General features: G+C 30.6%; 1 protein-coding gene across 3 annotated transcripts in view; it reads right to left on the bottom strand.

Annotated features, from left to right (window-relative positions):
- Nucleotides 1–3,800: 3,800 nt before the first annotated feature.
- Nucleotides 3,801–16,180, bottom strand: part of Ctns (lysosomal cystine transporter cystinosin) — a 44,058-nt gene continuing 31,678 nt past the window's right edge. Inside the window, exon 9 of one of the 3 annotated variants that reach the window (XM_089651506.1) lies at nucleotides 3,801–5,927. In XM_089651506.1, the coding sequence (XP_089507632.1) occupies nucleotides 5,843–5,927 (85 nt within the window). In that variant the 3' untranslated portion in view covers nucleotides 3,801–5,842. Of the gene's footprint in view, nucleotides 5,928–10,262; nucleotides 10,882–14,798; nucleotides 15,923–16,180 lie in introns of those variants that run through there. The other 2 variants (XM_089651498.1, XM_089651514.1) reach the window with 2 other exon arrangements.

Genomic DNA, 16,180 nt, shown 5'->3' with positions numbered 1-16,180 from the left:
TATTGTTTTGTATTTATAATGCTTATATAATGTGGATAATTCCACTTGCATAATGTGGATTGACTAGATGATCATTTGTGGAAAAGTGTGTGGAAGGGTTTAGTTTTACCTGTAGGGAAGATTTAACCCAGACATAAAGTAACAAAGGGAATAATAATAAGCCTACACATGATCCCACTCGCAGAAACCCGATATATTGGGTTCTGCAAGTCAGATCGTGTGCAGGGCATGAAAGGATACTATTAAAAAACATTTCTTTGAATATAACTAGCTATTCTGTGGAAACTACATACAGTAGATTATATACTATTTTTATAAATATATAAACACTTTATCTGGTAAGATGGAACAATTTACTAAAATAAAATTTTGCAAAAAAAAGTAATTATGAAAATGGAATCAGTTGGAAAGCTCTGAAAATTAAGAATCGGCCCTCGAGAAATTAATTTATGGTAAATGGTTGTTTATCAGCTGTGTACAATTTAAAACACATTTATTAGTAAGGGGGTAAGTATCTATAAACTTTCGAATAGGTAAATTAAACTATGATTGCCCACAACTCTCACTTTGATTGCCCTTTTCTCACTCACATAATACATGTGTAAATGTCAACAGACATCTCTATTACTTCAACGTGAATCCACAAACTGCCACATCGATAGAAATAGCAATATTTTTGAAAAGTAATTTCAGATTTTGTGAAGAGCTTTGAAGTTTTTTCAATTTCCCAATATTATTATTGATAAATAAAACAAAATAAATAGGTGTGTACCTTCTTCAGGTTGTTTTATTAACAATTTTTATTGAATCACTAAAGCGGGTAATCACTGACATTATTATGGGAATCACTATGAACAAGTGGGCAATCACCATACATTTAACTATCTTTTTTTGTTCATTTAAGAAGAACAATTTTTATTTCATTTAATTATTATCAAGGATTTGATAGGTAATTAATAAAAATATTCATTTTTTGCATTATGGTAGACAGGACCAAACCTGCACCCATTCGAATCCTGAATTTCATTTAAGTGGGCAATCAATACCTATTTTACCCCTACTTACTGATTTATTTGGGCCATTAATATACTTCAAGTGGAAGAAAATATGGTCCCATTTGCGAAATGGATTTTGCTTTACCGCTATATCTTTGAAAATAATAAACATATGTATGTTTGAAATTTTTATTTTGCACACTAGTCACCACACCCAGACTATAAAAGTAGTCTCTGAAATTAAAGCATACTTTGTAATAAAACTCCATAAACCGAAGTTATGGGCCATTTAGTGATGATTTATGTGTAAAAAAAAATAATGTATTTTGTTACATTACAAAAAAATTGGTTTTCATTTTCGCCCAAATCATTACAATAAAGAACGATTTCCGCATTTTCAGTGCCATAAGTGCTAGGATTTATTACCCATTCTACGGGTTTAGTATAGTTTTTTTTGATTAAATATTCTTCCACACAAGAAACAAAAATATAAGAAAATGGTAGATTTGTATCACATTGTTTATACACATATATATATATTTGTAGTTGGGACCCTCAAAAGATTGTTATATAATATTCACATAGAATTATCGGACATCAACGCCTTTCCAGCCATTTGTAGTAGGACCGGCGTAAAAGGTAGAACTACGCTTCCCGCCGGAAGTGTTTGTGAATTTGATTTTCAACTGAAAGAGATTGTTTTGTATAAAATTATCTTTTATATCAATTAGGCTGACGTAGCACAGAGCACCTGACCGCCAATCAGAAGGTGAGGGTTCAATTCCCGTCGGCGACATTTATTTTGTTCTCGGAAGATTTTTTTCAATTTATGTTTGTGTTTAAGGCTAATAATTATTGCTTATAATAATTTGTTATCTTTGTGCTCTGCATAAAAACCTTGTATTGTAAAAATATAACTGTACCTTTAATAAAAATAAATGATTATTATGAAAGGGCCTTACATTCCACCAGGTAGTTAAAGGTTAAAAAAATAATACAATATTTGGTGATTGCTCAAATACTGTGGTAAGATAAAAAATTTATTATCATCATAGGCAAAACAATTAAATTGGTTACTCTGACTCATTAATTTCAAACTACAGAAATTGCTAAAAAAAAAACAATAACAACGTAGATAATATTTTATACATTTAATTGGTTAAATTCAGTATTTTGATTGTAAAACCACAATGCATTATTATATTTCAATAAATAACCCAACACTTCACAAATATATGCTCGATATTTTATCAAAACAGTAATTTTTTTATAGTTGTAAAATTAAAATATTAGTGATTGAAAACATAGGTGCTAAAATACATAATAAAATAAAATAACTAAAATACATGTAGGTACGTATGTAATCATATAAACATTGAAGTTAAATGTAACAGGATCTGCTAAAATGAAATTATTATAGAATCCTTGAAACTGGGCTGTAGTGAGTTAGAATCCCAAGGAGAGTTGAATAAAAACATTCAATTGATATGAGATTTTCATGTGTACAAATAAAAAAAATACAATAAAGACAATACGACTCTTTCCACAGTGGTATGTACATACTTCATCACATCCGAATCATTGTGTTATTATTTACTATGGTACTATTTGGGCATTTTCGTCAAAGTTTGTACATTGCATTTTTGTCATGTCGCACGATTTTGATTGGTTATTAAATACATCTATTTGAATTTATGAATACAAATCTTGGAAGTGAAAAAAATTCACTTCCCAACATCCGATCGAGCTGAAACTCGGCAGATAGGCTCGATGTCGATGACAATGCATTCCATCAACTTTTGGTGGCAATCACGTACACACACGCGGACATATACGCATTGCTATGAAATTGGACACATTAAAGCAGTTGACATACAAAAAAACATCGGCCATAATAAGTATGGGCATTTTCGAATTCCCACGATTTTCATTGGATTATTTATTTATATGCCAATTGGGCTTTTACATACATAGTTCATAAAAAAAAATATTCTGAAGATTGTAAGTTCACAATAGTAACAGTAATAATACATATAACCATATCCATTTGACATATTATAACAGCAAGTATATAGTAAATGCATACAATAATTATTTTTAGGTATAAACCTGTTGTACAAAAATAAGAATATGTATTGTTAACAAAATATAGATGGTTATCGTGGCCTGTTAAATCGAGGGCGTTCGGTCTGTCATTTTACATATATATTTTACATAGTTTATATAAAAAATATTGTAAATATTATAAGTATAGAATAGTAAAAGCAATAATATAACATTCACCATTTGACATATAAAAGCAAGCAAAAATCAAATGGAAACATGATAGTTGGTAGGTATAAGCCTGTTGTAAGAAAATAAGAATATGCCTACTTCTATGGTATAAGAAATAAGACGAAAATTGTTTATAAAAATGTTAAGTTTATATGTACATACTAGGTATGTACATATAAACTTAACATTTTAACATATCACAGTCATGTATTATACAATATTGGAAGTTATATATTTTTAACACGCAAATTTATTAATTTAATTTATGTTGTCAGTTCAATATAACTGTCGAACCTGGATTTATTTTTAAATTAATATTCAAAAGAAAACATGCTTTTACCATGTCCCATTTCTACAATCAAAAACGAAGTCTAATTTTGTATTTAATTTTAGTTGTAAGATTAATTTTGTTCTGACTTAAATAACTTGCATAATATATTTTGGAAAATATTGTTTTTACATAAATTTTTCAAAATTCAATATTGAAAAAAAATATTTATTACACAAAAATACAGAGTACAAAGGGTATAGCTTATAGGTTACATCCTATTTCTTCCAGCTAACCCAACAAATACACATTATATTACATAACCAACAATTACATGTTAACAAATGTAAGTAAATAAAAAATAAAATACAGAGGTATTTAATTTATGTAAGTTATTCATTTAAGGTGTCGTGACATTTGTTTAAAAGAAATGTTTTTAGTGATAATTTAAATTTAAGTATGTCGGTTATTTGTTTGATGCTACATGGAAGGTTTTGGACCAACAGTGAAAAAAAACAAGTTAAACACACCTGGTAAAGAATCCATTAGTTCCATTAGATGACCACATTTAGTGACACAGCAACAATCTTTTGTATTTATTAAGTGATAAATTTAAGATGTTCACTGAAGAATCCACATTACTACCCTCCATTAGTATTCTGGGAAATGGGGAGTAGATAATATTATTGTAGTTAGTTCAATACATTCTGCACTGAAAAACGAAACCTGACTTTTGGTAATCCAGTATTGGTAGAAACTTAAAAGTAACAGAATGTGTCCAAATTTTGACGAAAATGCCCATTTACAATATTAGGCCAAACACGAGTCAAAATGATGCACATTATGGTTGTAGTAACATTCCCCTGTTGGAGACATTCACATCAAAATTTTGCACAATATGGTTGTAGCAACATTCCCCTGTTGGAGGCATTCACATCAAAATGTTGCACAATACGGTTGTAGCAATATTCCGCTGTTGGAGGCATTCACATCAAAATGTTGCACAATATGGTTGTAGCAACATTCCCCTGTTGGAGGCATTCACATCAACATGTTGCACAATATGGTTGTAGCAACATTCCCCTGTTTGAGGCATTCACATCAAAATGTTGCACAATACGGTTGTAGCAATATTCCGCTGTTGGAGGCATTCACATCAAAATGTTGCACAATATGGTTGTAGCAACATTCCCCTGTTGGAGGCATTCACATCAACATGTTGCACAATATGGTTGTAGCAACATTCCGCTGTTGGAGGCATTCACATTGGAAAAACAGTCACTCTAAAATTGTTAAAAAAAATTACTTACCTAAATGAGATGTAAAACTAAATTAAATTCATTGGTTCAAATTAATGACTATGTATTCAAGTCCAAATTTCAATTGTACTTTTTTATTATTACATACAAACAAATACAACCAATGAACTGGAATTATTTGAGATCTTCGTTAAATATTAAGACGCTTTAACTAATTTTTTTAGTATTGCATTCAAACAAATAAGTATCAAAAATAAAATGGAATTATTTGAGATCTTTGTTGTTAATTGTACAGACTCCATTAACTGTTTTTTTTTTTAATATCAATCACTGTTATATTTTGAGTATTGTAACATTTTTTCATCGTAATATTTTTTTAATTATTATCTTCATATGGCCCTTCGCAGTGTACAATTTAACTGTCAAAAAATAAAGCAACATGCATTATTGTTTGCAACAAGAAAATAAATTTATAAAATTATCCTGGTAAAATATAATTATTCCTAAGAGTGGTTTGCTTTTGTCTTTCTTCACATTACATTCTTCCATAGAGGAAGAAACTATCAGTATCGCCCTGGTGAAAGACCTCCATTCAGAATTGAAACATTGCTTGAAATGGCTTCAGCCGTGTTTGATGACTAGATCTGAATAGCCAGGTACTTCCCCACCTTCGTCTTACCTTCAGCCTCAAAACATAACCCATTTGGCGAAGCCATAGTCTCACTGGATCCAAACGGTTGCGACACTTGTGCGGTACACAAATTCCCATAATTTCCACATAATATTATAATAATACAAACACAATGCAATATAATAGAACTAATTTTACACTTATTAATGTCCCTGATGACAGATGTCGAGCCATTTTAATAAGGCCCATCAAACTAAACATCGATAGCTCATAATTTATCAAATGAGAATTTCATATTAATATGCGTATTTTGGGGTTCAATGTGATTGAACATGCGCATTCAGACTCAGGGTCTAATGCGTAGGCCGCTGCGACACGGAGGTTGTCATCTTGTGATGCCATTCCTGGAGGTATCTCATGATGCCACCGCTGCCGATTCGATTTCAGTAGCTTCCTCGCCAGAATCGTCTCCGGGTATTTCCTGATATGGTTCAGCATCCCTGAAAGGAAAGAGAGAAATATATGAAAAATAAATATAAAGAATAGTAATACTAATAATTCTGGAAGTCTAGATAACTCTGGAAATAGGTAGATAATATTATTATTTATCAAGTACATAATATAAGTGAAAACTTAAAAGAATGACTACATAAAAAAGTGCTCAAAATAGTTTTGCCACGTTAGAAACCTTTAGGTTTCCCAAGTTTTTTATTTTTTTAAATTTTATACATTTGCGTTATAAACAGTATTTATACACGGTGTCCGGAAACTCGTAGTACAAGCGGGAAACTGGAGAATCTACACCACATGGGGAACCCAAATAAACATAAAGTTTTTTGATTTGAGCATTTTCACAAAAAAAAAAAAAAAACAAAAAAAAATAATTTTCGGCTATTTTAGGGTTAAAGTTTTTTCTGGTGTTTAGGGTTGAACAACAGATGTTTTAACCCTGCAGAGCAGAAATATTTTATGATTACACCGGATTAAATGAAGGGTGATTTCAAAATAATGCTTCAAATCCGAGATTCTTCATTTGTTTTACTTTCAAATAGTTTTAATTAGTTGGGTACTTTGATCTTCAGTAATAATTTATAAGAATTTGATAAAAAAAAAAAAAAAAATCAACTTCTAACTCGATTTACTCGATAACGAAAGCTCAAATCAAAAAAAAAATACTACAAAATCGACTCCAAATGTGATGTAGATTCACCAGTTTCCCGCTTGTACTACGAGTTTCCGGACACCCTGTATATTTTTTTTTTTTTTTTTTTTTTATAAATTTAATTTAGATTAAATTTGATAATATTATTATTAAGTTCTGCAAGTGTTTTAGTTTTTTATTATTGTGACAGCTGTTTCGGCTTACAAGGCCATTTTCAAACTGCGGTTAGTCCACATTGAGACGACGTTTTTATACTATTTCAAATGAAGGTGCATACATTGATTTATTACTGGTTACACCGATGACATGATCTATTGTTGGTTAAACCAATCTATGTTTTCCCCTCAGTAAATGGTAATGGGTTCTTAATTATTTACTAATGACTTGAGGAATGGTACCAACCGACAGTTAGATATCTTTACTAATTGGGCCAACACCGTTAATAATAAAATCTGCTTCACAGTTGAACATGAGATTGAAGGTAAAATAAACTTTTTAGATCTGACAATTGGTAAAAGTAATAATAAACATACCTTTGAAATATTTAGAAAACCAACTTTTACAGATACAACAATAAATTCAAATTCAAATCATCCTTGGTCTCATAAATTATCAGCGTACCATTCAATGGTACATAGACTCATTAACATTCCCTTAGACAATAAAGCTTATGTAAAAGAAAAGGAAACGATAAAAACGATCGCGATTAATAACGGCTATGAGGCAAATAACATTGAAAAAATAATAAAAAATAAGAAATATAAAAATAAAATCAATTTAATATATCCGGTAAATAACAAAAATATAGAAAAATTTGCATGTCTCGAATTCCTCGGCCCAATATCTGAAAAAATTGCAAAAGAAATTAAAAAATGTGGTTTAAATATAGCTTTTCGAACAAACAATAATTTAGGAACAAGCCTTAAAAACTCTAAAAGTAAAATCCCTATACTCAATAACAGTGGCATATATGAATTAAAATGTGACCACGCCGATTGTAACGCCACTTACATCGGACAAACGGGGAGGGCATTCTCAACTAGATTCCAAGAACATATACGATGTTATAATAATAAAAACACATCCTCAAAATTCGCAGAACATCTCTTGGTGAATAATCATACCCCACTTAACAACAAGGGTCCTAAACCATTGCATATAGAAAAAAAGGGCATTAGATTAAATTTACTTGAACAATTAGAAATCAATAAACGAACGAATGACCCAAATTTAACACTAATTAATAAAGTACGGAAAATAATTTACTCACCACTTCTTAGTATTTTCACAAAACCCAAGCAGTATAATGCACCCAAATAATTCATAGCAATAAAGTCATTAGTAAATAATTAAGAACCCATTACCATTTACTGAGGGGAAAACATAGATTGGTTTAACCAACAATAGATCATGTCATCGGTGTAACCAGTAATAAATCAATGTATGCACCTTCAAAATTTACATTTGAAATAGTATAAAAACGTCGTCTCAATGTGGACTAACCACAGTTTGAAAATGGCCTTGTAAGCCGAAACAGCTGTCACAATAATAAAAAACTAAAACACTTGCAGAACTTAATAATAATATTATCAAATTTAATCTAAATTAAATTTATAAAAAAATTAAATGGAGTTCTACGAATTAAACACAAAAACAATAAATACCCTGTATATTCATATTTTACAGTTATAGGAATTGTTTATATACATGACCAATAAAGTAATGACATAAAAATTTTAAGACCAAATAAAAACAAAAAAATACGTAACAATCGTATTATAAGCAGTTCTGATAAAACACAACTACTTTAAATACAATAAGGACGGGTTGTTTTGGAGAATTTGAACAATTCTTCAAATTTCAACGTTAATTTTCAAGTTCTGTGAAAGATTTTTTCAAGTTCTGTTTTTATCTCAGTTCTATCAAGCAACTAGCCTGTAATGGTATAATAATAGAACTTCAATAGGACTTTCACAGAACCCGAAATTGAATGTTGAAATTTGATGAATTGTTCAAATTCTGCGAAACAACCCATCCTTAGGACGGGTTGTTTCGGAGAATTTGAACAATTTATCAAATTTCAACGTTCATTTTCGGGTTCTGTGAAAGTCCTATTCAAGTTCTGTTATTATATCATTGTATGAATTATGAATTTGATGAATTGTTAAAATTCTCCGAAACAACCCGTCCTTAGTGTGTTTTTGGAATATTTTCTAGATTTACATTTAAACGTGGAGTGGGTATCAATAATGACAATGAGAAAAAGTGATGTTATCCAATTGAAACTGCTGTTATTCTGCTAATATCTTAACCTAAGAATATTGAGATGAATGTTGTGCTCACCTATAATTAGAAACATCATTATAACCATGTATAAATGTAAATTACTGTAAAAATTATGTGATGTATTCTGTTGGCGAGCCAATAAATAAATACATAAAAATAAAAAACCTATTTGATGTAGTTTTCAATAATAACTTATTATTAAATAACGAATACAGTTTAAAAATAATGACTAATAACAGTTTATTATGGTGATGTTTACAGTTTATTCAAACAAAAGAAGTTCAGTAGAAAATGTTACGTTAGGTATTATTCATTATTGAAAAGTTTGTTCAAAGGCATGACAAAAAAATTCTTGACAATTTTAATAGATGGCGCTAGTATGCGAATTTCAAAGGTTCTCAAACTTCAGAAAAAAAGATTACTGTTTTCGGATACTTTTAGGGTGACAAAGAAGTGATTTTTCTCAAAATAACAGTAAAAAATTGTTTTTTTAATAATGAATCATATTTTAAAAAAAGGCCTGATTAAATGTTTGTCTGAGGTTACGTAAGCAATTTTATTTTATGACACATCCAACAAAATATGAAAACAGCGCTGCCGTAATTAAAGTTGTACCTCAATGAGACAAACCCACATACAGTGGACATAGCTTTAGAGCGCACTACGGCAGTCAATATAGCAAAGGCTGCTTATACACGGTGTCTGGAAGCTCGTAGTACAAGCGGGAAACTGGTGAATCTACATCTCATTTTGAGTCGATTTTGTGGTATAACTTTATTTTCAAGTATTCTGAATTTGGAAATTCAAAGTAAAATTTGAAAAATTGTTAGCTAGGGTTTAATATCGACTATTTAAAAAATAATAATTAAATAAATAAATAAAAACTAAATAATTGGATCGAAAAAAAAACTTTTTTGGGTTCTCGATGTGATGTAGATTCATCAGTTTCCCGTTTGTACTATGAGTTCCCGAACAACGTGTATAGAGTGGTTGCAAAACGCAAAGGCACAAAGAAAGTTAATTAATCTCTCCGCAAGTGAGTTTTTGCAAACTTAATCACTCGTGGGGAGTGGGCCAATCAATTTTTTTGTTTATTTTTTATATATAATAACATAGATTTTAACTAATAAAAATCTTGTAAAATATGTAAACAAATTAAAAAAAGAACAAGCCTAATAAAACTGAGTGGGTTTTAGTACTCGTCAACCACCGGCTTTTACGAGAAAAAAACTAATTTTTTTATTTTAGTAGTAGGGCGCCCAGATGCATCCATTCTCTTTTGGGACTTTATTTATTCGGACGAGAGGAGAGGTTAATAAACACGTTGCTAAAAAAGTTTGTTTTTATTAGGTTTGATAATTCATTTTACCCTAATGATAAATTAACCATACTGTGCAATACTTTTCTATGTACTATGCAACTAAATACCAAATGTTACCAAAAACAATAATCTGCATACTTGATGTATTTGTTTATACAAAACAACTGCGCTAATATTATATAATATCAAGGTAAACTACAAACATTTTCATAGCATTCCAATGTACTTTATTTATTTTATTACGGCCTTACTATAAGGTCATGTAAAGTTAACAAATAATACAATACAAAGAATTAAATAAAAACAACACTATATGTTCAATGATTTATTAAAATAACATGCAATTAATTGTGAAAAAAAAAAAACTGACGAAGACTTGATTTGTCTGCTGGTTTGACTCCCTGTTGTTGATCGCCTCTGCAGATTTTTCCAAGGTAGTGTACTTTTATTTTATTTGACAAAATACAAAAACAACTCTGTACATTTTGTAACACATAAAATAATAGTTACCCTATGTAATATAAAGGATAGAACTTATAATAAAGAACCATAGATGGTACATTTAACATATTATTATGTCTCTTATGATTCAAAATCAGTTAAACTAAACAAAAAGGGTTTATCTTCATTCTTAAAATTTTGACCGAAAACTTCCGTTTCTTTCTCGGTATAATTATTCTTTTTTCTGAAAAAAAAACTTACAGTAGCTTAAAAATTGATTTAGAAGACATATTCAAACAGTTGATTTTACTTTGTACCATTGATCCAGTGAAAAAATTAAATGAATAATCAAATTCTTTAGAACAGCTATAAAGGCATTTAGATGGTTGAAGGAACTTTTCAATTACAGACTGGTAATGTTAAAATTTAATATTTATGAAAAGAACAAAAAAAAAAACTTTGTATTATTGCACCGCAGTAGGAATCGAACCTGCAACCTCCCTACTCAAAGTCAAATGTGTAATTGGTGTGTAGGTAGCATTAAAATGAATATTATAAACAATACTGAAACTTACATGCATACCATCACAATGAAATAAAAAAGAATCAAATTAAAGAAATAATGAGGCAAACACTTTTCAACAAAAATAAAATTTACATACCGTCATAACCCGCCACAGTTACAGAAAAATACTATTAGAAGGTAGTGCAACTAAAAAATTAACTACATACTCATGGTACTATAAATTGAAGAGGAATTTTTGGAAATGAATATGCTGGCAGGGGGGGGGGGGGGGGGGTTGTTAAGCAATTTTTTTTTGTTATTATTATTAAAGGCCAAAATCCAATGTTAGTTAGCTTGCGCATATCAAACGATTTTTTTTTTATTTATTTGAATTTATTTAGTCCAAATCACAAATCAATCAACAAAAAATAAAGTAATTTGAGAAGCAAATATGCACACTAATTTGCAGGTGTTAATAGCAATTTTTAAAATATGGTTGGTTAGTTTCGCCAAATAAAGTAGATAGAAAAATGACATTGAAATATTATCTATTAGATAAGAGAAATGATAAGCCAGTAGGTTTTGTCACGACTTTTGTTGGGTTTCACTGTTTTTCTATTGAAACTATCAGATGAACCTTACAAATAGCAACTGTTGTAATAAATTGGATAAACATGTTTCTTGTCTTTAAAAAAATTATCGGCACAATTGTCTCCATTTAATTTCAATGATTTGATAGGAAATGCATGGTAATATGTAATATATTATGTACCTACGGATGTTATGGTACATGCAATGAAAAACACAAAATATGAAAGAAATCAAATAAAAAGTATGATTAATTTTTAATTTATTTATTATATCATGTACATAACATTAAGCTCCATAAAAAACGTAAAACTACATTCATAAATATAAGGATAGTAAAATAATTATGGACGTCTGACTATTTGTATTCACTCAATCATATGATGAACGAAATATGGAAGGTCAACGTTATTATCAATATGGTTTCAAATGCAAGAGGTAAGTCAAGATCTAAGGCCAACCTACCATGGATCCGTAAGGAATCGAAATAAACCGATTGCAATAAGACTCTGCGCAGAAAAATAAAGTTTGCTAAAGTACCGTAACGGTCTGCAGCTTAGTCCATTGTGGGACTTTTCTGCTCTGGGTCTTAGAGCACTCGGTTTATGTCAATTTGATGGGAAGATGGGCTAAGGTTGTAATTGCTTCAAGTAAAGTATTGTACGAATTATTTTGGACCAAAAAAATACCTGACACCTGAATATATTAGTTTCTTCATATCAGTATAAATCATAGTTAGTCAATAATAAGCAGATTGTTATGTACATTTAATCGGCCAAAATTTAATTCAAACACATTCATACAAAATAAATAATAGATTTAAATTTGGTAAATTAGTGCTGCATTATTAAAAAAAACTATATTCTAGTGGAGCAATCTGAAAAAAAAACACATCCTAGGACACCTTAGAATCATACCACCTACAAAACCTATTTTAAATACAAAAATAGATTAAAACTAAAGTTAAAATTAGAATATATCATGGCATTGGTAGAGAAAAAAGATCATTATAATCCGAAGATCATCATGTTAAATATTGGAAAGGTTCAATATTTTAAAGGATTCAGGAAAGACTTTGATCACTGAATTGTTCAGGAATAATTTGGACCTTGAATACTTTTAATGAAAGAGTAATCTCACCTAGAGCTATCAAAGTATAAATATGCCGTTAGTTTAGAAAGATGGTGACGTTAGTTGAACACGGCAGAGTTGGAATTAATAAAAAATAACCACTGACCAGTCAAGAATTCAATAATTAATGGTAAGTAAATTTTTATGGTCCCGATTAACTCAACTGCTACTATAAACTTAACCTTTGGAACTCCGAGCTCCCGCCACCTAACACCTCTGTAGTGTGTCGAGTGTCCGCCGTGCACCGGCTGAGTCTATTAACTCAACTGCTACTATAAACTTAACCTTTGGAACTCCGAGCTCCCGCCACCTAACACCTCTGTAGTGTGTCGAGTGTCCGCCGTGCACCGGCTGAGTCTATTAACTCAACTGCTACTATAAACTTAACCTTTGGAACTCCGAGCTCCCGCCACCTAACACCTCTGTAGTGTGTCGAGTGTCCGCCGTGCACCGGCTGAGTCTATTAACTCAACTGCTACTATAAACTTAACCTTTGGAACTCCGAGCTCCCGCCACCTAACACCTCTGTAGTGTGTCGAGTGTCCGCCGTGCACCGGCTGAGTCTATTAACTCAACTGCTACTATAAACTTAACCTTTGGAACTCCGAGCTCCCGCCACCTAACACCTCTGTAGTGTGTCGAGTGTCCGCCGTGCACCGGCTGAGTCTATTAACTCAACTGCTACTATAAACTTAACCTTTGGAACTCCGAGCTCCCGCCACCTAACACCTCTGTAGTGTGTCGAGTGTCCGCCGTGCACCGGCTGAGTCTATTAACTCAACTGCTACTATAAACTTAACCTTTGGAACTCCGAGCTCCCGCCACCTAACACCTCTGTAGTGTGTCGAGTGTCCGCCGTGCACCGGCTGAGTCTATTAACTCAACTGCTACTATAAACTTAACCTTTGGAACTCCGAGCTCCCGCCACCTAACACCTCTGTAGTGTGCCGAGTGTCCGCCGTGCACCGGCTCAGTCTATTTTCGAAAGAACTTACTTGTTTGTTCAAAATTATGTTTTTGTAAATTGTGCCATCTTACCAGATATGTAATGTGTTTATATGTTTATGAAACAATCTACACATCTGTAAATAAGTAGCTTCCCTAGAATAGCTACTAAGTATATTCAGAGTGATGATTTGTTTCCACGTTACATAATAAAAAAATATATAATAAAGAACTACGAAAACTTCTTGAAGTTTTTATAATATATTTAGTTATATGGCTTTGAAAATCGGAAAAAATTCTTCCCTTTCACCAATAACTTCGCACACTTGAGAGAAGTTGAACTGTTTACGAAACGAAAACCAGAAGATATGTGATTATCATTTTGTTGGAAATTTTTTTAGATACAAAATCCCACAATAAGAATGTAGATTTTGACATTGCCAATCGGCAACACTGGCACTCAATGGATACACATTTTGCATATTGGTGGGATACTTTTGGGGCATGAGAAGTTAACAAAATATTGTAATTCAACTAAAACTGTAACCATTAACTATTGTTAACAGTAACTGTTATAAATAAAGATACTTCTTTCTTGATAAATAAATATTCATATTGATAAGGCTCATAAAGGCTTAGGATAATAGTAAAATGTATAGCAACAGATTATCATCCGCACTACATATTTTCATAAAAAAACATTATTATAATCTAATAGATACTGTCAAACCGTGACCTACATTAAATGCTATTATAAATAGAATTACATATTTTATGCTGAGAATCATCATACTAGTAATTTAATACTTCGAAATTGTGATATGTTTTCTTGGTACAAAATATTAAAAATAAAATAGGGTAGACATAACTTAAAAAAAATAATAATAGAACTTACCTAAATAATAATATAAAATTTACATAAGTACAACAGAGTAAAGAGAAATAGATTTGAACAATTACCAACATGGAAAACAACTTTCCTCCTTTTGAAATGCACTAATTTATTACAGAATTACCTAAATATTAAATATTATCACAAAAATGTATATAACGTGCTTATTAGGAGTAGCATGGCTAGGCAGGGAAGATCTAAAGCAACCCTCAAATGATTAATTTTTAATAAAAAATACTATGCCGGTACTTAATATAAAAAAAATAATACTTATCGTAATTTAATTATATAATAATACTATTAAGGTAGAACATATCAAAATTTATAATCTTCGCGTTCATAGATGGCACTAATTAAAATATTTATAAAAAAACACGTTTCGCATGTTGTGTTTTAAAATATTAATAAGAATTTTTGTTGGAGGGAGTTCGCATGGAATATGAATTTGAAAAACTATTTATTCGTAATCCGTATGTACACACGCCTACAAAAAGTTCATCTTAATATTTTAAAACATAATTTTTTCGTTTTTTAATATTTTGATTAGCACCATTTATGAATGTGAAGATTATAAATTGTATTATGTGTAACCTTAACAACATATCAACTTGAAAGCATTGTCTTTGCTGCCCTCTTTCTAATAAGTAAAGGTAAAATCAATATAAGGAGCTAAAAATAGATTTCAGCTAAATTAGTAGTAACTAAAGATTCATCCCTTCGTTCAATCAGTTCCATCCTATAATATGCTTACCTAGTTTGATCATGCCGTCAATAATTATATAAAAAAGTTTCAATATACTCCAAAGGTACGTCATTCATTAAGTAACATCTACAACCTAATTTATACTAGTTTTATATTTATGCAATAATCATATTGTCCCAGTTTAGTAAAAACTTGCCAAAAATTTCAATTTGAAAGACAAAAGAAAGGTCAAGTCAGATTTGTAGTATATAAAGTCATCTTTAGTTATAACTAATGTACATTTCAATAATAGATTAACTTTGAAAACATACAAATCGGAGTTCATATTCAATTTCTAGGTGGGTGAATTTGGCCCAAACTGGAACAATATTAAAGTAACAACACTCTCTGATGGTTTGGTCTTCGGTTCTGTTAACACCGACAATAATATGCAGAAACATTTTTATCTGATGAAATAATATTCACTAGCGATGGCATGTCATTATATTTTACCGTTGAGATCAATAATCTTGTCAGCACCCCTAAAAAGTAATGCATAAAATAATAAAAATACACAGGAAAAACCGGCCAAAGCTCACTCAAATGGACATATTAATATTTTATTATTTAACATCATTAAAAATACATATCCAGGAAGAAATAATCTGTGTAACTACGGGAAAATATATGTGAATTGCTGCTCCATCTACATTTATAGAGCATTAACATATGTAGTTCAATACACAAAATAAGAAATTCTACATCTACTAAGCAAAGCAATCACTCCACTCAGACCAGTT

This window comes from Hesperophylax consimilis, chromosome 1, assembly GCF_061612785.1.
Source record: "Hesperophylax consimilis isolate HC1 chromosome 1, BYU_Hcon_1.0, whole genome shotgun sequence".
Classification (NCBI taxonomy): Eukaryota; Metazoa; Arthropoda; class Insecta; order Trichoptera; family Limnephilidae; genus Hesperophylax; species Hesperophylax consimilis.
This window is presented reverse-complemented; position numbering and strand designations above follow the sequence as displayed.